The 24,532-nt window shown below is 40.1% G+C and overlaps 2 protein-coding genes across 2 annotated transcripts in view; one reads left to right on the forward strand and one right to left on the reverse strand.

The window, feature by feature from the left end:
• Positions 1 to 4,869, reverse strand: part of LOC307258595 (electrogenic aspartate/glutamate antiporter SLC25A12, mitochondrial-like) — a 19,553-nt gene extending 14,684 nt beyond the window's left edge. The window contains exons 1-5 of the mRNA XM_080038206.1: positions 4,782 to 4,869; positions 4,237 to 4,290; positions 2,097 to 2,239; positions 1,026 to 1,141; positions 188 to 327 (exon numbers count right to left, since the gene is read on the reverse strand). Of these exons, the coding sequence (XP_079894332.1) occupies positions 188 to 327; positions 1,026 to 1,141; positions 2,097 to 2,239; positions 4,237 to 4,290; positions 4,782 to 4,793 (465 nt within the window). The 5' untranslated portion in view covers positions 4,794 to 4,869. The remainder of the gene's footprint in view (positions 1 to 187; positions 328 to 1,025; positions 1,142 to 2,096; positions 2,240 to 4,236; positions 4,291 to 4,781) is intronic.
• The window catches only part of hat1 (histone acetyltransferase 1), a 27,540-nt gene extending 4,457 nt beyond the window's left edge, over positions 1 to 23,083 (forward strand). Inside the window, exons 2-12 of the mRNA XM_080038210.1 lie at positions 8,489 to 8,614; positions 9,611 to 9,682; positions 9,798 to 9,873; positions 12,802 to 12,922; positions 17,087 to 17,263; positions 17,424 to 17,545; positions 18,138 to 18,242; positions 18,609 to 18,715; positions 19,169 to 19,320; positions 19,900 to 20,016; positions 22,279 to 23,083. Coding sequence (XP_079894336.1) covers positions 8,608 to 8,614; positions 9,611 to 9,682; positions 9,798 to 9,873; positions 12,802 to 12,922; positions 17,087 to 17,263; positions 17,424 to 17,545; positions 18,138 to 18,242; positions 18,609 to 18,715; positions 19,169 to 19,320; positions 19,900 to 20,016; positions 22,279 to 22,449 — 1,227 coding nt within the window. The 5' untranslated portion in view covers positions 8,489 to 8,607 and the 3' untranslated portion in view covers positions 22,450 to 23,083. The remainder of the gene's footprint in view (positions 1 to 8,488; positions 8,615 to 9,610; positions 9,683 to 9,797; positions 9,874 to 12,801; positions 12,923 to 17,086; positions 17,264 to 17,423; positions 17,546 to 18,137; positions 18,243 to 18,608; positions 18,716 to 19,168; positions 19,321 to 19,899; positions 20,017 to 22,278) is intronic.
• Positions 23,084 to 24,532: the final 1,449 nt, after the last annotated feature.

Below are 24,532 nucleotides of genomic sequence, written 5' to 3' on the forward strand. Positions count from 1 at the left end.
AGCTAAGCTAAACCAACTGTCTGCTGGTGGTAGCTTCATATTTAGGATACGGAGACAAGAGGGCTATCAATCTTCTCATTTATCTTTCAGCTGCTAAGTCAATGAGCCAAAATTAAAAACTTAAAAAAATATTCCTTTTAATATTCAATGTTATCATGCAGCTCAACGGTACAGATCACACATATACCTGCAGAAACTGCGTGAACTCTGCATAGCTGAGGTTCTTCTTTCTTTCATGGCCGAAGTGTAGCCTGATGAACTCACACTCCCAGTTGAAGGGAATGTGGTGATGAACTCTGGTCTGGCTGAAGATGTCACGCACATTCTCTGGGAAAAGTGAGACACGAGTGAGCAATGACAAGGAAAGAAAACATGGAGGATGCAATTGTAACGTCCATCTCCAGTCCCCATTCCACTTGTAGAGAACCTCGTTAAAGTTGAGGAAAGAGTCCATTGGGACTGCAAAGCTGAATAGGCTGTCTGACAGTTCTTTGAGTCCATCCAGGAAATTCCCTGCACAAGCACTGCTCTCAATTTCAGCCGCCTTTATGGAGGCCCATTTCACGGGCCGAGCGCAGCAGTAGCCGCAGCTCCTTTGTAAGACTTTGCATCTCTAGGTTAAAAGACAAGTGGACTCATTTCTCCTCTTGTCAGATGGAGCTGGTTATAATAAGATGTTCCACACAGTCCGCTCGCTGTCCTGAGATGAGACTTTAATAAACACATGCTGCTAGCACATGTAACACATTAAAAAAAAGACATGGCTACTGCTGCATTTATTGACAACACATGCTTTAGTAAGAACATAGCACTTGTGACGAACAATGTTCTATGTTACGCTTAAATGAATTTTGAGCTCTCCCTCTTTCCATCATCGTCGTTTTCTATTATTCATCTATTAAAAGTTCAGCAAAAAGCACCTTAAATATCTTTAGTTTGCATAACATGATTAGTCTCCCATAGTTGAGAATGATCTACACCCCCCACAACAGCATGCTGACATTAATTAACCTCCATCCACATACCAAATGAGATGTTCCCTGTGCCAGTCCTGTCAAACAACTGAAAGGCAACTATGAACAGGGCATCCGGGGCACACAGTACTGACTCAAAGGCCAGAAACTCCTGGAAAGAGATCAGCCTGTTTTGAAGAGAAAGAAAGATGACATGTGTATCTGTTACATAATATATGTAACATAATAACAAAAGCAAACACTACATCACAACGGTAACTTTTAAACCATCATTGATCTAATTTAAACATAATGGAGGTCTAACACCTGTCCTACTCAAGGTGAAAATACATGCAGCTAGAATCAGGTACTTCAATAATGTCTCTTCTTATTTGGTCCTGGTTTTATATCGATCAGCTGTAGGCGTACAATTGACTGATAAAGATAAATTTTTACTCTGAAAAACACCATTAAGATAAATCATTAACTGTCAATTTGCATCTAATACCCATGTTGGTGGCATGCTGCATCAGTGAATGTGAAGAATATTTAATTCACAGGCATTATAAACAGATCATGAGAACTGGGTGTCAAAGTGGCACAACGGGTTAATACCAACTAAAATGCTTTACAATACCTCAAGAACTGGAATTAAAAAACAGAAATGCATGGTTTGCTTTGTCGGAAATACCTTTTATGTTGTGTATGAATGTATGAAAGTCACTGCGGCAATTTTGGCTAAGGCATCAGTTTACTGGTGCAATAAATGCATGGGATTTTTTGTCACAAGTTTAGGCACATATCAAGAGGGTTAAATTATATAATACAAGTACATTTAACACATCCTTATCCGCAAATAGCAGCTAACAAGGCATTGTTGTGCGCCTATACGCTTGTTGTTTTGCGTAATACTACCTATTCTTGAACTGAAGTATTGATATGACAGCATGTAACAGCATGTACACCAAAGGAGATACAAATAGATGAAGGCCAATTTAAAAGGAAATACAATGTATAAGGGATGACAGACTTTAAGTGTAGGGAAACAAAACCTTTGTGGAGGAAATATATAAAAATAAATCTACATGTACATTCAAAGAACTTCCACAGCAGCTTTGCATATACTTGGCTGCGGGCACTCACCCATCTTTGTTAGTGTCAGCCAGTCCAGCTATCAGATCCACAGTTTTTGGATTATACTGAGGTTGTGCATGCAGACCCAGGTAACTCTGCACAAAGTTGCCCGGGGTCATGTAATGCTCCCCATCCTCCACCACGCTGGCATACTGCAGAGGAGACACATGGGCAGAGCTGTAAACACTGCGGATGCTCAGTATCTCATTACAAATGTGTGTTTAGATTAGGGGTCGCTAGTGTCCGACTTACATTGTTTGCATTGAAAGTATGTGGCGTGATGAATGCAGTACAAATAGGTGATAGAAAACAACATTATCTTTGTGACAATGAGGCATTTGTGTACATATTTTCTATATCAACATGTATGCATCTCAGTTTACTGGTCCTACATAGTATTGACAAGTGGAAAAGCCTTTTCAAACCATTGTCATCCTTTGGCTTCATGTATGGCAAAAATCCAATTTCTCCTCCTCGCACTACATACAACCACATCTACAAAAGGAAAACATCAGATACAATATAGATCATGCCGCATGCTACACTGTAATATATATGTTCACGAAAAGTGTTGTGTCGATGGAGGAGCAGTTTATAACTGTGCTTTAACCTTTATTTATTAACGGAAACATTGCTAGGAGGCTGGCTCTCTTTTTCACACCTGGAAGCTGCCCAGTACAGTCTGTTGGCCCCTGGGCAGCTCCACTGGAGTATTTTGGGGGTTCATAGCCTTGCTGGAGGGCACCTTTGGAATTGATCAGTCCAAGGGGTTCAACCAGTACTTTCCTATCACTTCTCTAACCTTTAAGGCCACCGAACCATGACCAAAAATCAGGGTGGACAATATGGGTAAAATCTTTATCATGTCATGCGTATGTGTAAACAGCAATACTACTGTGATTTATCAAATGTTCTGGAGTTTCAATTGAGTGCCAATTTATGGTTACAGTAAGCAGTGAGAATGTTTATCATGGGCTAATATTGGCTTTTATTGATTTGGAATGGCCTGAAACAAGGGACTGCAGCTCTGGTCTGAGAGGCATTCCTAGGTTAAAAACAGTACAGAATAAATTTCTGACATTTAACGAATTCCAGTTTTCTCACGGTATCTGTCATCAAAGCCCCAAAACCCCATTTTTTAGTAGATAAAATGCATAGCAAACAGTCACAAGAGCTTGATCAATAAGCATAACCTTGCAAGAGTTGGTTTCTGCCATCGTGCTTCACTAGTGTACTTAAGCAAAACAAGTGCAGCCAATGCATGGCTGTGCTGAAAACCGAGATCTCAGTCAGGCTTTAAGACGTAAGGTCATTTTTAGAGCCTGGGTTGGGTTTCAAGTTGGAGCAGAGATAGCTCTGGGAACACAAGTGCCAAATGTACTGGCAAGAGAAAGGCCACACTCATGGGTGTATGCCAGGCTCGGATACAGAGAGCATGAGATAAACAGAGAAAGGCAGTGGGAGGAGACCTTCACGCCAAGTGTTTGCAGGGCTACACAATTCACTGCACTCTGCTGAATTAATGTTTTAAGTGAAAATATTAATTCCAAGCAATTTATTGCCACATTACTCCAGCGCATGATTTTGTATCCATTCACCCTCAAAGTAGGTCTCAAGTAGTTCTTAATCAAATTACACCAGCAGTCAGAATGAGCTTCCAGTAATTAACTCTTCCACCTGAATATGCATTACAAATTACGCAGCCCTCTTGTAGCCGAGTCAAGAGATGTGGAGGGACCATAAGGGCGACTTGTGCCTCAAACAGACTCCCTTCTCACAGACACAAGTTTATACTCCAAACAAGACCTTCGGGGGTAAACAAACCCAAACACTAAAGCCAGGGATTGTTCCTTTGGAGGGTATAGCAGAGAGAGCATGGTGAGAAATTCAATGGCATGCTGAAGCTCCAAAGCACACACGAAGTGAAAGGGAGGAGGGGGGGATTCTCTGTTGAAGCAGGTCCAAAATTAGGCGTAGCATTTGTGTGACCTTTTTTGAACTGTGCATCCCAACGGACACCACACAGAAACTACTCACTGACTGTAACAATGTTAGTACACTTGTAACACTTTATGTCCATGGTAACACGCTGTTTTCTGTCTGAATGAGTGTGGTGCCACTGTGGGGTGTTATAGTTGTTGAGTCTTACCTTCAGGAAAATATTCTTCAAGTCATTTGGGTCGGCTCTTTTTGTTGTTTGCACCTGAAAAACACACACATTGGGAGTTTGTTAAGTCGAAAAGTCAGATTATCACTGATGCTGCATACACTAAAGGCTTCGGTGGGATACTATGCCTTATGTTAATAATCAGCTGATCAATAAAACTGCCACTGCAGCTTTGATTTTCGCGGGGTCTGCAGCTCAGCAGCATCGACACTATTGACAACAACGAAAAACGTGCATGTGAAAATGACCACAACTTAAAACCGCTTTAAGACAAATCTCTCTGATATAGGCTACACATGCAACAGAGGAAATAAATGACAGTTGTCTCTGCGAGGCCGGCAGAGATGCGCCTATGTAAAGGTGCAGCAATAAAAGAGTGGGAGACCCGCTGCGTTAAAGGATAAGAGCTTTTAACCCACGCGTCCGCGCCAGCATGCTGTCCTCCATGTCCGACGGCGGCGAGGTACGCGGCCGCTTTATCCCGCTTTTAAAAAGTAATATCTGATAAGAAATATTGACGGAGTCACCTTGACCGCCATGCTGGGTGTGACGTCAGCCGCAGTAGACTAGCGCACGCGCTAGGCATCAGGATGACAGCGTGCATGACAGGACAGGACTGGAGCAGTTTGAGAGACAGTGGAAATATATTTAGCCAGTAGTTCGCAGGGTGTCAAGTCTGCTGAGGAGTCCTGTGGAGGGGATGCTCTGGACAGAGACACTGAGGCGGCAGATGTGCTACAACTATTCCTGTCTGCCCGGTCGCACGAGGACATGGTTTACTGTGCCTGCAGACAATCAGCTGTAACAGCTGAGCTCAATATATAGGCTACAGTGTAACATAGTGTGACTCCACTCAACTCTACTGTAGTAAGAAATGGATACACCTTTAAGAAAAGCATGAATATTTACCGTCAGCAGATCTTATAGAACTGCAACGAATGTTTCTTCAATTTAAATAGGCCTGTATGTATAAAATTACCTGATTGTTTCATATACTAGTCAATAACTTCACAAAGCCGTTGACACCACTGCCAAAAATATAGGCATATAGGCTACGGTAGGGGAGAACGGGGTAAGTAGGCACAATTTTTACTCTAGTGAGAATTGCTTATCACCTAAACATCTTTCAATAGTCATTCCTACATTAAATTGAAGCTTAAGGCGTTGGCTTGAAATGTGTACCCCTCACTTTTTCTATCTTATTGTAATAAAGAAGAAATTAATCATCAAAGACACCCTTACACATTGTGACAACCAACCCCATCAAGGGGTCGGTTGTCAAACACTATGGGGTTGTTTGTCACAATGTTATCTTAATGGGAATAATCTTAAAAAGAAGGAAAGAAAGTAGAACTAAATTTGAAAGTTTAATTGCATTGTCAAGTTGACAAATACATAACTTACTGTAGCCTTGGCAGCTGATCTAGTTTGGGATGCACTGGGTTGTTTTGATTTTGTTGCCCTTTTTTCTTTTGCATGCTAGCTGCCTTTTCCTGCTCTATTCTTTCCTTCTCTGGGGTGTCAGTGAGGATACAGCTTGACAATTTATTTTGTTATTGGGTTCCTTTTCTGGCTGCAGCCTTGAGATAACATGACAACCAACCCCCCAAAAAATGTGACGACCAACCCCAACTTGAATTTCCTGCTAGCATCAAGGCCAACAACCATCTGACAACTAATTAGCTTGCTAACCACAATCTAAACTATAGTTTACCCTTCACACTTTGTATGGGTAACAAGTGTTTTGTTATAAACCCATTGTGTAAAAGCCTAGAAGAAAAATATTGAGGAGCTAAATATTTTCAATTTGACATGAAAAACACAAACAGTCGTCTCACCTCAAATTCAGCAGTCTAACTCCAAGGAAGACTATGTAGGTGACCTCTGATCCCAATTCTGGATATTTACATACCAAAATTTCACAGACAGCGCCTTCTGGTTCCGAGATATAATGATTGTGACAACCAACCCGTGTGACAAATTACCCCGTTCTCCCCTATATCTTCTTTTTAAATTCTTTATAGAGAATATATTGGTTAAACAATTTTTTTTATTTAACATTTATTTTGCTAATTTTCATGTTGTTAGCAGAAAATTATGTTGAAAATCAGTTTTGCTGAGTCAGGCAAAACAACAGGTTTCATTTATAGTGTGTGTGTGGGGGGGTGGAGCACACCATTGCCTTCACATGCAGAGGACTATGTACTGTAGCATGTTGTAGCTACTTCATGCCTCATGATTTAACCAGCCACACCAGGTCCAGCAAATCCTTCTTTAACCCAGATGTTGCAGCCATCATGTAAATATGTCATGGAATATATGGACCTACTTTTGATGAGATATAATTCATTTGTATACATGCTCACAATGTATTATACTAAATGTGCACCTCACATGGTCTTTCATGTCGAGTTAATGTAAGTTTGTTACTTTTGTCTACTGCTTACCGATTGTGTTACTTGAGATAAACTGAGGGATAAGAGATTCAGCTTAAGTTTTCATGGCCAAGAGGTAAAAGCTTGCTGTTTAAAATGGGTTAAGATATTATTATTGACAAGATTAGGCTGAAGTGACGGTGTGTGTATTTTCTTCTGTGTGTTGAGTCTCTCCTCTCATTATACTTAAACATTTCTGCTATGCACGTGACATGAAAATACCTTTAACCATGATAAATGGCCAACCTTGAGCTACCATGCTTACCTGCATGTAACTCATCCAGGCCGCCGATTGAGCCTATTCAGAAAAACAAAAAAAAAGACTTTTGAGGAAAATTTCAATCCCCGAGTGACTGCACCAAAATTGTTTAACACTACAACATTGTGTTTCCTTTCTTCTATTGTCAGATCTTCTTATTCCCTGTCCAAACGACTGTAGTTTGAAGTTCAGAGATCAAGCAGCATGTATAGCCTCCATGCAGAGTTGCAGACACAATTTGTTGCTTAGGGATTGTAAAAGCTATGGTATTGTTCATGAAAGGGATAATCTAGTGCTGACAGTGTGGTAGAGGTAAAATTACAGTGGCTTAAACACGACTGGGTAGGTCATTCATTGGTGCACCTGGAAGACAGAATAGCTGAAGCTGGGATGATAGCCCAGCCTTACCAGGGCTCAGAGGGGTGTTCACAATTGCACTTTCCCCCTGAGTTCATTTCTGTTTATTTTATTGAGATATCACTGTAGGCAAACCTCATCACTTTTTAGTTTATTTATTTTACTAACTTGTCTAAATTAGGAAGAATTTTATACAAAATGTGTATTTTTATCCCACAATATACCATATAAAGGATATTGTATATTAAGATGCTTGAGTGTGTAGAATAAATCCACCCCTAACATTTTATTTACTTGATTTTCTGGTACGGGGAAGGAAACTTGTGATAAAAAAATTCGTAGTGATTTGGTCAATTGGTGTTGTACTCTGCTGCTTAAGACAAACACAAAACGTTATTTCTCATTTGCTGTCTAAACATATACAGTAGAATATAATTCCAATATCTGATGACTCTAACATCAGATGATATTTCAGCTGATGTTCTATTTCCAAATAACCACATATCATAACAATATTTTATGAGAATCCCTTGAATTTGGTTAGTCTAATTGTGAGAATGTTTTGAGTGGGACATTTGGTTAAAAAAATAAACTTGTCCGTTCTCTCAGTCTCAGTCTGGAGCATAACCATAAAATCCTTCAATGTGTTGAGCTGTCAGACAGAACACTTTTAACATGTTTAAGATAAGTTCAAAATAATGCTTTCATGGTCAGCCTACTCGTTTAAAGAAAATATCTGGCTTAAAATTATTTTCACTATAATTTGACATACATAGGCCTACATATTTTTGTGTCTGTCAGCAACATTTTAGCAACACAATTCGAGAATCCCAAGATATCACACATGTGTTATGGCTATAATCTACCTCAAGAATATTGCAAAAAATACCCAAAACTAATATAGGCCTATTGCACTTTAACATCGAAAAATCTAAATTAAATAATAGCCTAATAGGCTAGATGTTAGTCCTGTCTGATGTAAGCCTATGTAATGACGGGTCTATTACCCCATAGCCTACATTGTTTTTGGCATGGAACCATAATCATGACATAGAACATTACGAAAATAATGGTTGCAGCCCAAATATATAAACAAGATATGTTTGTGGATTTTAGTAACATTAATGTGCATTAAGTTTAAGTTTCAGCGTTAATATAGAGTAACAATTTTTTAAATCGCTAGGCTTTTGAAACTACATCAGCTGTTAAAAACTACATCCTGTTTCCACACGGACCCGGAAGACGTCCTGATTCCGCGGGTCTTTTGGGACAACACAGCTCCGCACAACACAGTGCGCAGAAATGGCGGGTAAGTTGCTAAACGACTTTATTCTTCGAGTCTGCTGTTTGTTTTAACTATATCCACCGACACACGGGCATTGGAGCTGACTTTAGCTTGTTGGAGCTGTAAAACGGGCTCGTGGCCTGTTCAAAACATAGCGCGCTTAGCTCACGATACAATGCTGTGACAGCAACGGGGGCCTGTCTGCTAACGTTAGCATCATAGCATACATTACATGTTTGTTTGTTTATGTAGCGCGTGGGTGTCAAGTCTACAGTGTGCTTTGTATTTGTAGGTAGCTATTGGCTCATGTACATCCGCTTTGATCCCCCTTTCCCCCACACAACGTGACTTACTGTGCTATCAATTGGACTGGTCTTTCGGTCAGGTAACATCTGTTTACCTGACAGAAAAAAGGCTCAGTCTGGTAGATCCGCCTTATACAGCAGCTGAAATAGTCACAACACGGGTGACGGGACCTGTACATTTTGCATCAGGCTGATGTGTTTTGTCTGTCTGGAGGAACCTGCAGAGCTAACGTGCACCTCCACCAAAAATCATGCCATTTATGACCTAATTATTTCCTCCATAGTGTGCACAAATGAGGCTTATGCTTGGGGCTAATGTGACTAAACTTCCACAAGCACCATGTTCGGTCCTGTATGTTTCTGATAATAGTGGAGATTGTACTTTTGCACATACATACATACATACATACATACATACATACATACATACATACATACATACATACATACATACATACATACATACATACATACATACATACTCATTAAACCTTTTAATGCCCCAATAGTCATGTTTTATGTTACAAACAATGTGTGTGTAAAATAGTCCCTAACTGTTATGTTTTTTTCCTTTAAAGAAACCTGCACCACTGGTATTATGTAGCAAGGAGACCGACGAGTTAAACTCTCTTATTGACATAGAAAAGTAGACAAGGAGTCTTTAGAAACAAATAATGAAAAATAAAAAATCCACATTGTTTGTTTGTTTCCTCAGGAGTTAATACCATGGAGAAGAAACTGGCTGAATACAAGTGTGACACCAATGAAGCTGTATGCTTGAAGCTCGGTATGTTTATTTTTAGTAATGTCTTGTCAATCAATACATCAATAGGTGTGTGTTCAGTAACACACAATGTTTTGTTGAATACGCTTCTAATTTCCCATCAATCTCTTCCTCTCAGTTCGCTTCCCTGAGGATGTTGAAGACGATGGCACTACTTTCCACCCGGAGTACAGCCACCAACTTTTTGGAGATGAGTGAGTATTTTTTTATCATCATTACGTATTCCTACTAGTTATTAGATGTTTGACATGCATCTTTACAAGTCCTGCTGATTCACAGTCATCAAAATATATGCCCACCTTTGAGCTGCTAAGTAAAACCAGTCATTTAGCAGCAATAGTGGCTAACATGCTTTGTACAAGTGGAACTTGATGGTAAAAGACAGTCATGTTGACCTGTCCACACTTAAAAAACTAAAACATGTCTAGGACAGTTTTATAACGTCTATTTAATGAGTGACACATACAGTATCTCACAAAAGTGAGTACACCCCTCAAATTTCTTCAAATATTTCATTATATCTTTTCATGGGACAACACTGAAGAAATGACACTTTGATACAATGTAAAGTAGTCAGTGTACAGCTTGAATAACAGCGTATGTACTGTCCCCTCAAAATAACTGAACACACAAAGTGTCAATATTTTGTGTGGCCACCATTATTTTCCAGCACTGCCTTAACCCTCTTGGGCATGGAGTTCACCAGAGCTTTACAGGTTGCCACTGGAATCCTCTTCTACTCATTCTTGACGACATCATGGAGCTGGTGGGTATTAGAGACCTTGCACTCCTCCACCTCCCGTTTGAGGATGCCCCAAAGATGCTCAATAGGGTTTAGGTCTGGAGACATGCTTGGCCAGTCCATAACCTTTACCCTCAGCTTCTTTAGTAAGGCAGTGGTCGTCTTGGACTTGTGTTTGGGGTTGTTATCATGTTGCAATACTGCCCTGCAGCCCAGTTTACGAAGGTTGAATGCACGTGCTCAGCTTCATATCCAGAGGTTGGCTTTGGAAAATAGACTTATGAGTTCTCCCACCATTGCTGAAGGGCTTGAAGGGGTGGGGGGTCAACCTGTCAATGTTCAGAATGTTCAATGTGCACACTGCATCATACTGGTCTGCATGGCTGTCGTCCCAGAAGGAAGCCTATTCTAAAGATGATGCACAAGAAAGCCCACAAACAGTTTGCTGAAGACAAGCAGACTACGGACATGGATCACTGGAACCATCTCTGTGGTCTGATGAGACCAAGATAAACTTATTTGGTTCAGATGGTGTCAAGCGTGTGTGGTAGCAACCAGGTGAGGAGTACAAAGACCAGTGTGTCTTGCCTACAGTAAAGCATGGTGGTGGGAGTGTCATGGTCTGGGGCTAAATGAGTGCTGCCAGCACTGGGGAACTACAGTTCATTGAATGCCAACTTGTACTGTGATATATTGAAGCAGAGCATGATCCCCTCCCTTTCGGGAACTGGGCCGCAGGGCAGTATTCAAACATGATAACGACTCCAAACACACCTCCAAGATGACCACTGCCTTGCTAAAGAAGCTGAGGGTAAAGGTGATGGATTGGCCAAGCATGTCTCCAGACCTAAACCCTATTGAGCATCTGTGGGGCATCTTCAAACGGAAGGTGGAAGAACGCAAGGTCTCTAATATCCATCAGCTCTGTGATGTCGTCATGAATGAGTGGAAGAGGATTCCAGTGGCAACCTGTGAAGCTCTGGTGAACTCCATGCCCAAGAGGGTTAAAGCAGTGCTGGAAAATAATAGTGGTCATACAAAATATTGACACTTTGGGCCCAATTTGGACATTTTCACTTAGGGGGTGTACTCACTTTTGTTGCTAGCACTTTAGACATTAATGGCTGTGTGTTCAGTTATTTTGAGGGGACAGTAAATTTACACTGTTATATACGCTGTACGCTGACTACTTTACATTGTATCAAAGTGTAATTTCTTCAGCGTTGTCCCATGAAAAGATATGATATATTTGAAGAAATGTGAGGGGTGTACTCACTTTTGTGAGATAATGTAGCTGATTTCAATACACTTACAGTATTTGTAACACAGTTTGATTGAGAACTTTGGGTATAGAGTGTGAATTGGAGAAAAAAAGTAAATTGGGTGTGAGAGCTGAACATTATGAAGATATATCTAAAAAAAACTTGTGTAATTGTCGATTAGATTCAACCTAATTTGAGAACCAACAACACTTTGTCGATACTCTATACTCGAAGGACCCATTTACTTAACCTCCAGTGGAACCTTGTGGCTAGATAAGATTTTGAGAACAAGCGTATTTGCCTTTCCAATGAAAGTGGTATCAACGAGCTGGAGTTTGGCTGTGATAAGATACACCAGTTACACCTTTAAGCACCTTCCCTGTAACCTGCTGATCCCATTGAGTAGTAACAGAAAACTGAGCTATCATATTTGTCATTATTTGATCAAGTTCGTCATATTAGCCATCTCGTGATATATTCATGTGTATTTTCTCAAGTCAGTTTTAAGTCCTTTAATACACGGTTCCCGCCAATGACAAGTCTGTTTTCCTAGTCATTTTGTAGGAAAGTGTATAGTGTCTAAGTTTTAAACATGTCAACATAACATGAAGTGTTATTTTGTTCTCTCAACAAGCTGTAAAGAGTCACTATATTACCTTAATGAGAGGCTTATTTATTGAACCCGATCAAGACAACATTATTGGCAGTGGCACCTGTGTCTACGCTTACAGTAGCATGTCGTTAGGCTCTAAATTGCATTTCCAAATTAGTAAAAACTGGAGTTGGTTATTTTTGCACTTGCTGCAATCAGCGCAAAGGGAACTCTCTAATTGGGGCATTCATTATTTCAGCAAGCTTAATTGCTAGTAAAGCTCAATCACAAAGTTGCATAATGATATCTGTTTTCATCTGTTTGTTGAAATAAGTGGCCAGTCATACAGCAAGCATCATTTACTCCAGGTATATATTTGATAAATTATGTTTATTATCATATTTAGGATATAAATTTATTCTAATCTGCACATTAAATGTTTTCTTCTATTTGCAAGTCACTGTCCAAGTTGCAAAATGTGTAACCTTGCTGGCTATATTAATCATTTCAATTTCTTTGTCTGCAGTGAGGTCGCCTTTGGATACAAAGGTCTTCAGATTCAGCTCTTCTACGCTGCTGGAAACCTGAGCACCCTCTTCAAAGTGAAATATTCCTCAAAAGTCACTGAGACGTTTGACTGTGTGGAGGTAGGACATGCGTATCTGTGTTCCTTTCATTTAAACGTCCTAGCACCCGTCCCTTACATGTCACCAGTAGTGTTATGTTCACTACTTTGCTTTATATGCCTGTATCAGCCATTTTTCTTGCATATTAAAGACCTACTTCACCGGTGGATATATGAAGGTGTATTGAACCCTGAGATCCTATGTAGTATAAATGTGCAAAAATGTTAGAAATTGTTTCATCCTAGCCTGAGAAAAGGCAGAAAGAGTAGTTTATGGGCTCACTGTCTAACCCTTCATTTTCCCATTTGTGAAATCACACATGGGAAAATGTAGTGTTAGGATTAACAGGACAGCTGGGCCAAGGGAAGACTGAGGGAAGACAAACCGCATTCATTATATTATAATAGCGATTTTCAAGTAAGTCAAGTATTAATCACCTTAAGACCAATATACTTTGCTCAGGGTTCGGCCAATCAAGCTAAAGCTTAATGGAGGGTGAAATATCGTACTTCAGCTCATCAGGTGGCTTTTAACAGGAATCCATTCGGACGTTAATATTGGCCTCTTTCTGCTCGATGTAAGAAGGCACCTGTTTACTACAAGCACGTCTGAATATGATAAATTTGATGAGAATCAATACGCTCTAGCATTGCAGACTGGAAACCAATCTCGTATATTGTTAAGTAACAATCAGGTGAATTTAGCTAGACAGAACGGCAGGGTACAAAGGTGTACATATTTAAAGATAGGTTGAAATAATATGGCACAGCAGCTCACTCCAGCATGTTGTCTATATGAAGGAGGCCACCTAAAGATCTGTGGACTCTGTGAAGGAGAGGTGTTCTGCCTGAGAGACACTGAGCATTAGGCGGGTTGACGACAGAGTGCTTTAAAAGGGCGGAAATTATTTTAAACCCTGAGACCAAAACTCACCTTTTTGGCCAGCAAACTAAATGTTATATTTTGCATACACTTTCTGGTGATATTTGCATTGCGTTTAATTTTTTTTTATTATTATTTTGTGATTTGTCCTCCATTGTATGACAGAAGGACTGTGTGAACAATTATTCTTTAAGGGGGACCTAGATAGACCTATTGTATTATTTTTGTAGGCAGCTTTTGGTGCCATAATGTTGTTTGTTCACTCACTAAAGCAACTCAGAACCTCTCTGGGTGGTGCCATTATTCCTGTAAGAGATCTCCTGTTTTGTTGGACTAAATCTCACACCATGGTCCCCGTGCCACTACACTAATCCTTCTCCTCCCCGTCGGAAGAGAATGGTTTTAAAAGGTTTTGTAGTGTTCGTGGGGTCTAAGATGAAGCATTGATTTTTTCTTTATAGAGGTTTGTGTGATTGAATCAGCAGGAGAAGTAATGTGACACTGTTGGAAATCTTGTACATATATTTTCAAGAGTGAATGGTTGCTCATGTCATCAACAATCAAAGTCTTTGGGGAATGAATATCCGTTTACTGATTTTCACTAGGTTTGTACAATAGCTTTTAATGTAAGACGTCACCTTTACTGCAAAGAATAAAGCTTTAAGTTGACAATTGCTTTTAATGTTTTTCTGAGAGTAGCACTGCTTGGCATGTCAAACGTAATGCCTTTACATAAGAATTTACATATCAACAGACGAAAACGGACAGTAAAGCGAAATACTTGTCCTGGTTGCGCCTTTTCTGGGACTTCACAAAAGCCCACTGGCAGCTTTGATTATTTCCTGAAACTGTCAATGCAGCAAACGTGTAAAACGAATACAAGAATCAGCCAGGGCCCCCATTGAGGTCAGATGATTAAACTCTGGGACATCTGTCCTGTATGGAAACAGCAGGGGCTGCCCTACTGGACAATGTGGCCTTCAACTAGTGCTAGTGGGGAGCAGTGTTATCACTAAGAAACTCTGCAGGATTTGGTGTTCTTATGGGGGTGACACTCAAATTATAAATAACCCAATACAACAGCGACGGTTCCGTTCGATGAGCCGATTGCTTTAATCTCGTGGTAACTACCCAAAAAAATACCATGGCAACCAATTCAGTTTTTCAAACTAAAGTGAGGTCATCAGACTTTTTGGGAAGATGGTTTAGAGCTGATATTCAAACCGAAAATGCGATGGCTGGCTTAGTGTCTGTGTGTGCCACTACTTAGTGTTCGGCGTTGACCCCTGAGTGTTCACCTTGTTAAGGGTTTGAGTGCAGCTGGTGTAGAGGTAGAGAGCAGCAGAGTTCAGGCTGCCTCTGAAGAGTGTTTGTCTCTGAGTGCATGTGGACGGTCGGGGTGCGGTGCAGCTGGTGAGAGAAGAGAGGACGAGGGGAGGCCGAGATTGCGTTTACGCAGCTGCCACATTTATAGAAGACTCATCAAAAAATCACCTTCTCCCCTTTTTTAAATCGGCCCCCAAAACACCGTACCGCTGGACCTCTCACAGAAAACCCAGATTTCAGTGCCAGATCTATTGTGCACATGGGCTGGAAACAGCTGAATGCTCGTAGTTATTGTATATAATTATGTTTTGTTATATTCATAATGGATGCAGATGACCTATAAAAATGACTAACTTCAAAATATCAAAGTCGAAACTGTACAAATAATTATAATAAGCAAGACATGACGGCAGATTTTGAATGTTGTGTGGCCTTTGGAGTCGGGAAAAAAAAGGGGATGAAATAATACCAACACAACAAATTAGATAGTTTTTACTTCCTTTGTGTTTTTTTTTGTTAGAAATCAAAGACATTAACAAAATGTTCTAAAGGTACTTTGTTAAGTTATATTGATGCCAAACTAAGGCATCTATTCTCGGAGGCTGCGCAATTTAGTGTCTAGTATGTAGGAGAGTGCCTGGGACAAAGGGACTTGTTTGTCCATGGCCTTTTAAGTATTGTCCTCGTTCCTTAGAAATGTGGCTGAACAATTACAATGGCTAAGAGGCATTCAGCTGCAGGTGCATTACTTCCAGTTAGATATTAGCTGATGTCTGAAAGGGTGGGGAATTAGCAGCATGTTGTATTAGCCTTTTGTAGTGCATTTTGCTCAGACCTTCTTCATTTCCCAGTTTTCAATGCAGAGCAGCAAGGGTCTCTTTGCTGAAATAATGCCCATCACACATGCAAATGGTGTGAAAGGGCTGCTTAGCAAAGTGTTCTCATGTCAATCCTTGTGGAAATGGATACAATGCAAACATTACAGCTGAACTAACCACAGGTTGCACTGAGAAAAAAGTCCAAGGGTAGGGCCCCTTTGTCTCCAAGGCTCTTTGAAAATGCAGGGGCCAAATTCATTTGATTGGGTTCACTTGGCAGGATTAGAGGAGAGGCCTCTATTATGGATGCCCAAAGGTTTAAGTTGAGATCAATTCATACGATTTTATTTCCCAGTGAGAAGCAGAAATGCGTTTATTGTGGCAACTTCATCACATATTCATGGTTTAAGATAAGTAGTAAATGTACTGATTTAAGTGGTCTTTTCACTGGGGAGGGGGCAGCGCCGCTGTGGTCTCTGCTCAGCTGACAGTTTTAATTGCCTAATGGTTTTTCTTTTCAATGGCACAAACGTATATGCTTCCAGCTTTATTTCATATGATTATTGTTCACCTTTTCCACCTTAAAGTGAGGACGGTTTTTAAGAAAGTAAAATGGAAAAACTTTTTAACAAAGTATGTTTTTAAAATGGTCTTTGTCCGAAATAATGTCCCTCACTGGTCACATGGACGTACATAACTCTTATGCCTTGTTAACTTTCCACTGAGCTGTACAGTTAGTTTTGGAACAGTATTGTTTAGTACTGAATGGTTTCCACTGTGTGGTGTGGCTCGGGCACGCATTTTTTTTGCGTTTCCACTGTCAAAAGTTGGAAAGGGACACTGCAGTCCGTTGATTGGTCGATAAACCGCTGTGTGCAGTCACCTTGGCAAGAGTAAAGAATCTGGTGTATAGAGAAAGATGGCGGTTCTTTGTATATTGTGTGGCCCCATGAAAGGGTGACAAAAATAGCTATGGCACAGTACGCTTATTTTGGTACCCTTCCCAGCTTTTTACAGTGGAAAAACACAAATATGTGTGCTGTTGCATAGCATACTGAACTGTACTGCACTGCTGTTTGGAAACAAGGCTTTAGAACCATATCAGATTGTCATGCTGTTTTTGTCTCAATACTAAATTGATGCACGTGGTCTCATCCAGCCTGACGATATTGAAGGGAAGATCCGGGAAATCGTTCCTGCTGGGTTCACCTGCAACACCGATGACTTCGTCTCACGGCTGGAGAAGGATGCCAATTTCAAGCCCTTCGGCACCCTGCTTCACACATACACAGTCCACAGCGAGGAGGCAGGAGAACTCACATACCAGATTCACAAGGTAAAAAAAACACTCCCATTGAAGCTGTTTGAGGTTTTAATATCAGTTTTTAACTTTTCACATCTGCTTGTTGGTCTTCTGTTTTAAAATGGCAGTGACCAGATTTAACGCTGAACCATTTTAGATTTAATTTTTTAATTTTTGCCGTTTTTCACCGTAGGCTGATATTACCTGCCAGGGATTCCTAGAGTACCACGAGCGCCTGCAGACCTTCCTCATGTGGTTCATAGAGACGGCCAGTTTCATCGATGCAGACGACGATCATTGGGACTTCTTTCTCGTGTGAGTGGTGCCCTCCTTCATTGACATCATACTCCCCCAACCCCACCACCCTCCACGCCCACCCCTACCCTGAAGCCTTTATTGTGTCATTGAAAAACAAAGCCCCTCTTTGTGGCGCTTGTGACCAATTACCAGGCCAGTTTGATTATATTTCCCCCTGTAGGAGAATTGTTGATCAGGCAAGAGCTTCCTTTGTGCCAAAAGCCCTTTTCAGATTTTTCAGGGGCAAGAGCTGAATTGAATACTGTTGTCTTTTGAAACACTGAACAATGTCTTAACAGTAAAAAGAGCCTCTGCCAGTGTTTTCTTTACCCTGGCAACTATTAATACTGACAATGGGCAAAATGGACTGAAGTGATTTTGAGGAGCTCAGTCCCTCCTCCAACTCCTTCTCTTCCTCTAAGTTGCAGTACTCCAATTAAGTGCATAATGAATTCAGGTTGTAGCAGGTGTACCAATCGGGGTCTGGCTGCTCTAACATGGTGATGTCGGGGGGGGGTGGAGGGGTTACTAGAACAGAGAGGTTAAAATGGACTCTGCATTGGGAAGCGTGCCTGTAATTGACCTGTTTGCCTTTGTGTTTCATCCGCAGATTTGAAAAGTACAATAAAGATGGGGATACTCTCTACGCAACGGTTGGCTACATGACAGTTTATAATTACTACGTGTATCCAGACAAAACCAGACCACGTGTAAGGTAATTGCTGGGGCAGCACGTGCCTTCCCATTCTTTTGTATGAAAAACGAGTGGAAAATTATACATTTCTTTATCCTCCTCCCAAAGAGCCAAAATTACTGGCTTATATAGCCAACCATTCAACCCGATTTTGTTTGATTACCAAACCAGGATGATTTGTATCTGAAAACAACTTCATAGATAAGCTTTTGATGTGATGTGATTTGTTACATTGGTGGATCAGGATAACATTCTATTATTTCCTGCTTTTGAATCAAATAATTTCAGTTCACAATCAATCACATGCCCTGTAAATGTTTTTTGTGACTAATTCTGAACAAACCGTCTCTCCTCATTTGCTGTATGTTTGCCCTTTTAACTAAACAGCCAAATGTTGATCCTGCCTCCGTTCCAAGGAGAGGGTCATGGAGCTCATCTTCTGGAGGCAGTACACAGATTCTACTGCAGCCTGCCCAAAGTGCAAGACATTACAGGTGAGCATCCGCTTGTTGTTGGAGAAAGCATGGATGAAAATGTAATCTGAAATTCTCATGTCACCCTCAAACAGTTTAAATGATTTTTCTCTGCAGTTGGTGGATTTAGGGGGGGAAGGGGGAGCTGGCATGTATACCCGAATGTGCTGTGCCTCTATTGAAACTAGTTGGATTGAAATAGTTGCTTTGCATGGAGACAGGGTGAATACTAAAGAGTCATCTGAGCTTTTTTTTCTTTTCAAATGAGAATCTGAAACTAAACAGCTGAACTGCAGTGCGCTTTTGAGTAATATTTCTTCATTGTTGATTATAAGTAACCTCTTTTTAAGGTTTTAAAAAGTGACCACACTCTGACCACAATATATATATTAACATTTGAACACCAATATTTAAAAACCATGGGAATCAGCACTGGAAGCAAATTTTAATTGTATTGTGGTGTTTTGTTATCAGCTGAAGACCCCTCTGAAAACTACGTGAAGCTGAGAGACTATGTGCTGGTCAAGCTGTGCCAAGGCCTACCTGCCTTCGCTGCAGACAAGCTGAACCTTGGCTTCTCAGCTGACATGGTCAAAGAGGCACAAGACAAGTTGAAAATTAACAAGGTGATGTGTGAGGCTGCAACTAACATTTATTTTATTCTGTGTTCACATAGTTTTTTGTCTCAACATATCAGAAAATGTCCACAAGCCACATTAGTTCCTTCTTTTATTTAAATAAACAAAAGCAGTATTTCACACTAAATGAAATTGCACTCTAAAATCATAGACTTTTTATTGGCACTGAAATGAAGTTCATGTAAATGAGTTTTGACACAAAGTTTCTTTATTCCGACTTGTATCTTCCCCTTTCTCTTGCTAATTTCAATACTCCACAGATGTATCCATACGTTTAGTATTTCCATGTTTAGCAACCCGGTTTGCTGCATTTCCCTGAAATATCAATTAATTCTATGTTGGTTTATGTTGCTGGTTATCATAGTGTGAAATCTGTGACGTAAATGGACAATGTGCTCGATTTCCTTAAGAAAACTTTGCTGCTGGTGGAACAGATGACTAGAGTTCTCATCAGAAGCCCTGAATAGCCTATTACTATGTTTAGCTATTGTGCTGGAAAAGGCTATTTAAAAATGATTAAATGAAAAGTAATTTATATTTAGGTTTCTTTTTTCTTTTTTCCTACAGAAACATGCGAGACGAGTGTATGAAATCTTGCGTCTGAGATCAACAGACATGAGTGATGAAGAAAAAGCAAGAGAGTACCGTTTGGAGGTGAAGAAGAGACTATTTGGACCATACAGGGTGAGTTGTTGTGTACTTTAGTGTAGTGTACATATCAGTGTGCAGAGGGTAAAAAAATACAGAATGACATCCTGAGTAAATCATTTCCTGATTTATTCTGAAATACATCTGAATGTCAGCTTGTCTCTGCTGCTGTCAAACAAGAATCTAAAGTGCAGTCTTCTGCCCGTTGTTAACACACCATTAAAGCTCTGGGAATCAAAGTGGCCCATGTAAGGCATTCACTTGATCAGCTTACAACTCCATACTGTCACTGTTTATGATGTTAACTTTTAAAACAGCAGAAATGTATCTCAGAATTGATAGAATCGTTGTGTAGTATTGTTACAGCCACAATAGGGTGCACCAGACCGCTGTGGTATGCTGCTGCTGGAGCTTTTTTTCTATTCAGACACATGCCATTAGACAGGTTTTGCATTTCTTTGGGAGGAATAATGTTCACGAAAGTGTGTTCGAGGCACTTTGTCAAGAAGCTGCTTCTATTCAGAGTTGGGTAGCGTTACCATAGCTGCGCTTTATGAACTTCATGGAGGGAAACAGTGCAGTTTTTTTATTTTAATCAGATGTTTTTCTTGAGTTCCAGAGGTTTAGTGCAAAAGACATAAGCCTGGTTTCACCAGTCTTGACAGTGGGAAATACTGGTGTGTGTGTGTGTGTGTGTGTGTGTGTGTGTGTGTGTGTGTGTGTGTGTGTGTGTGTGTGTGTGTGTGTGTGTGTGTGTGTGTGTGTGTGTGTGTGTGTGTGTGTGTGTGTGTGTGTGTGTGTGTGTGTGTGTGTGTGTGTGTGTGTGTGTGTGTGTGTGTGTGTGTGTGTGTGTGTGTGTGTGTGTGTGTGTGTGTGTGTGTGCATCAACATAACACCCTACATCCTGTTAGTGTGTGACATTTAATGTTTAGGCCGCTCGCTGAGACTTTGCATACCAGCCATTAGAGAATCTGCTGTCAGCAGGGTAGCCACATATCTGAACAGGGTAACCAAATGAATAAATAAATAAATACATAAAAAAAAAATGAAAGCAGAACGTGATGTGGAAAAGACCTATGTGGTGAAGTAGGAATTTCAAGATGGCAAGGAAAGATCTGGTTGCCAGATGCAGAGCCCTTTTCCTTCCCTGAGGAGATTTAGCGTGTAGTTAGCTGAATGGCAGAATCCGCTGCTCTGTGAATGTGAGGGGATTATACATTTCTTCTCTTACCACCAATTCCCCAGTGACCATGTCTGCATGCATTATGCGTGCAGGATTTTTTAAGCAGCAGACTGTAGTAGACCTTGTAAATCCGTACTTTGTCCGTTGAGAACCTTTCACAACTCCGATTTCCCTACACAGGATTATACCACTGTTTAATAAGGCTTACCTTATGAACATTATATGAATTATAACTAATGGACAATGTCATCAATGCTCTAAAGATCAATAATGAGCCTGATAGCATTAATGGCATATAGTTTGCCAGGTACATGGTCTTGTCTATACCTTTTATCTCTTCGATCTTATTTTATTTTATTGTCAACAAATTCTACAAAAAAGACCAAACCAGCAACAAATTGAACCTGCTAACAAGTGTTGCTTGTGTAGCCACAGGTTAACATGTTCACTCATTACAATGAACATGGACAATGCAGTCAATCCAACACACACCATCCCGCTGCCACCCAGTAAAGCACCAAATGTGTATTAAGTCAAGGCGCTGAAAACACAGACAGACAGACAGACAGACAGCGTTGCTTACAGATCCAAAAACAGAAGTTGGGCCTCGGAGATACAAAATCCATAAATGCATCCCCTGACTTTCTATCCAACCCCATTGTGTGTTCTCCTGCTTCAAGTTAGGTTTGTATTTTTATTTATTTAAGTGAATACCTTGGAAAAAGATAAAGTACTATTCGTACTATAATACAATAAACATCAATCTCAGTTCTGACATAATATCTTTCCAATTAGTTATAGCTCATATAACTTTTGTGATGTATTCCTTGTGAAAAAGGTGCTACGAGAAACTTTTAAATATTTCTGACAGTCTAATTTTTCCTTTTGATGATCATGAAGGCCATGTAACAGCAAACAAGACCATCAGTGCAAAGAATGCTATTTTTATATAGTTTTTCTTAATGACTTTGTCATGGGTCCCTCAGCCTGAAACTATAGCTGGAATAGTAAAAACACTTCCGCCTTTGTCCAAAAAGGGTGCAAGAATGAACAAAATCTAAAAGTTCCTCATAGCACCTTTTTAACAGGTTAATATGTGTTTTGGGTGTGTTCAGAAGAATCAGAGGGAGCTGGAGAAGATGAAGAAGTGCCTGCGGCCGGAGGAGCTGGTGTCCCACCTGGGTCAGATGGACACGCAGACGCAGCACGAGGAGCTGGAGAAGAGCTATCAGCTGGTTGTGGAAGACTACAGAAGAATCATTGAGAGGATCGCAACACAGGCCTGATGGGGGGGGGGGACTCCTGACACACAGCCCACATCAACACAGAGACTTTAGCTGCAACCAAGATGAACCTCTCCCTGATGTAACAACATTCACTGCTTTAATTGAAGAGTGTTACAAGTTTAACGGTGGCCGAGTCAGGTGTTTTCAGTGATAGGTTGCCGTGGTAAAGACCTTCCTTTGACCCCCAGATGATGTCGATACAGTAGAGGAGGACGGTGTAGCTGGACGGTCAGACTTCCTGTTTAATCACATTGTGTGAGATAAACGGCTGTGTAATATTTCACTGGCGATTCCACTTCCCTGCAGACAAACACTGCTTCATCCCCATCTGACATTTATTTTTTATTTTTTTTATTCTTCTTTTTTTTATTGTTATTTTCCAGGTCAATACATTACAGTCAATAATAATACATATCATTCTTCTCACTATGCCTTCTGTAAATGTACATTTATAACCACATAAAAGTATCAAAGGCCCAGTAAGAAGTACAGAAGTGAGCAAGGACCCATTAAGGCTTTATACATACTGTATTATACACATCCATCTGACATTTTTTAAGGATCTTTTGTCTATATAATTCCCAATGTGTGTTTTGAAGCACTTCCTATTGAAAATTAAAAAAATGGTTTTGTATATTGCTCAAATGGTGAGATTCTTATTAAAGAAAAGAAGAAAATAATAAACTACAAACTTATTTACTTTGGCCAAAATGCTCTGGCATATAATTTTTTTATATACAATAAATAGTATACGAAAGGAAAAAGTAATGACATCCATTCACATCTATTTAAACATAACCGGCAGTCAAATCAGAATAATTGTCATATACCAAAGCATTGGAAATTTTTTGACCTGATTATGAAGCTAGAGAAAAGATTGTGAAACCTGGAATGTTCGTGCAAAATTTTCCTTGTCCAAACTCTGCCTGCTTTACCGACAATACAACTCAACTGGCAACAGTTTTTCTAATTACTTTTTCACGTGGGCACTGCAGTCGTAATTCCAAGACCCGTAAATAGACCTCCATTGTAAAATAATTCAATTACACAATTTCATATCGGAACACTTATCCTCATTTCTAGTTCGACTTTCTTTACTTTGGAACATGGCTATCGTATTTTACAATAAAGTCGTCATGAGTTGTACACTCTGGTCTATGTGGGCTCTTCCAGTAATGTAAAATGAGCTTGACTGCTGCAGAAAAACCTGCCACTGCCAGCCCAAAGTCTATTTAAGTAAACCACATGGGTGTATGGGGGATTCTGGTAAAGGTTGTTGTAGCCTCCCTGGTGATACCAAGGAATAATCATACAAGATTAGAACCATCCTTGTTACATTTCTAGCATTCTATTGTCTTGGGTTACGGCCTGAGGGGTGTAAAATTAGTATCTGTTTTGTGTATATTTATGTAAGAATGGACTCATTTTCTTGCATTCTTTGTAGCCCAGCCAACGTTTGAGATCACGGGGCTTCTCAGCTGTAAGTATTCCTAAATATCCCCTTTTATCTCGTGAATAAACTGTTCTTTCAGTTCTACAAGCAACACAGTATATTCAGATTATCTCCATTATGCAAGTCATGATTGTGATAATGGTATTCAATTGTTTCCTTTGTTCGGCTTTCAAACTATGCTGTATTTTCCTTTGCGATTACAGGGGTAATTCCTCTTTGATTATGCTCTTTAACTGAAAAATTTGAAATTGCAAAAAGAAAAATCATTCTTTCTTCAATGGTCAATCTTGTCAATGCTGTGGAAACTAAAAAGCCCAGCGCTTGAATGTCATCTAAATGAGGCCTAGTATATCAAGGACTATAAAACATATATATTCTTATGTAATCCAATGCTATAGATCCCAGATGGCCTGATTGATGCATGTTCCAGTAGGTGTTATATATATATATATATATAGTTTAGCCATTTTTAGGGGTGTCATTTTTGTCCGACACCCTCTTGCGGCCAATGCAACTTCTGATTGCCTGAGTGTTACACTAATGAGTATTTTGGTTTTCAATTGAAAACCTTTGTGCCTCTGTATTGCCCCCGCTTATCACAGATCACTGTGATGAATACCCACCATACTT

Source organism: Ammodytes marinus (assembly GCF_949987685.1).
Source record: "Ammodytes marinus genome assembly, chromosome: 12".
Taxonomy (NCBI): Eukaryota; Metazoa; Chordata; class Actinopteri; order Uranoscopiformes; family Ammodytidae; genus Ammodytes; species Ammodytes marinus.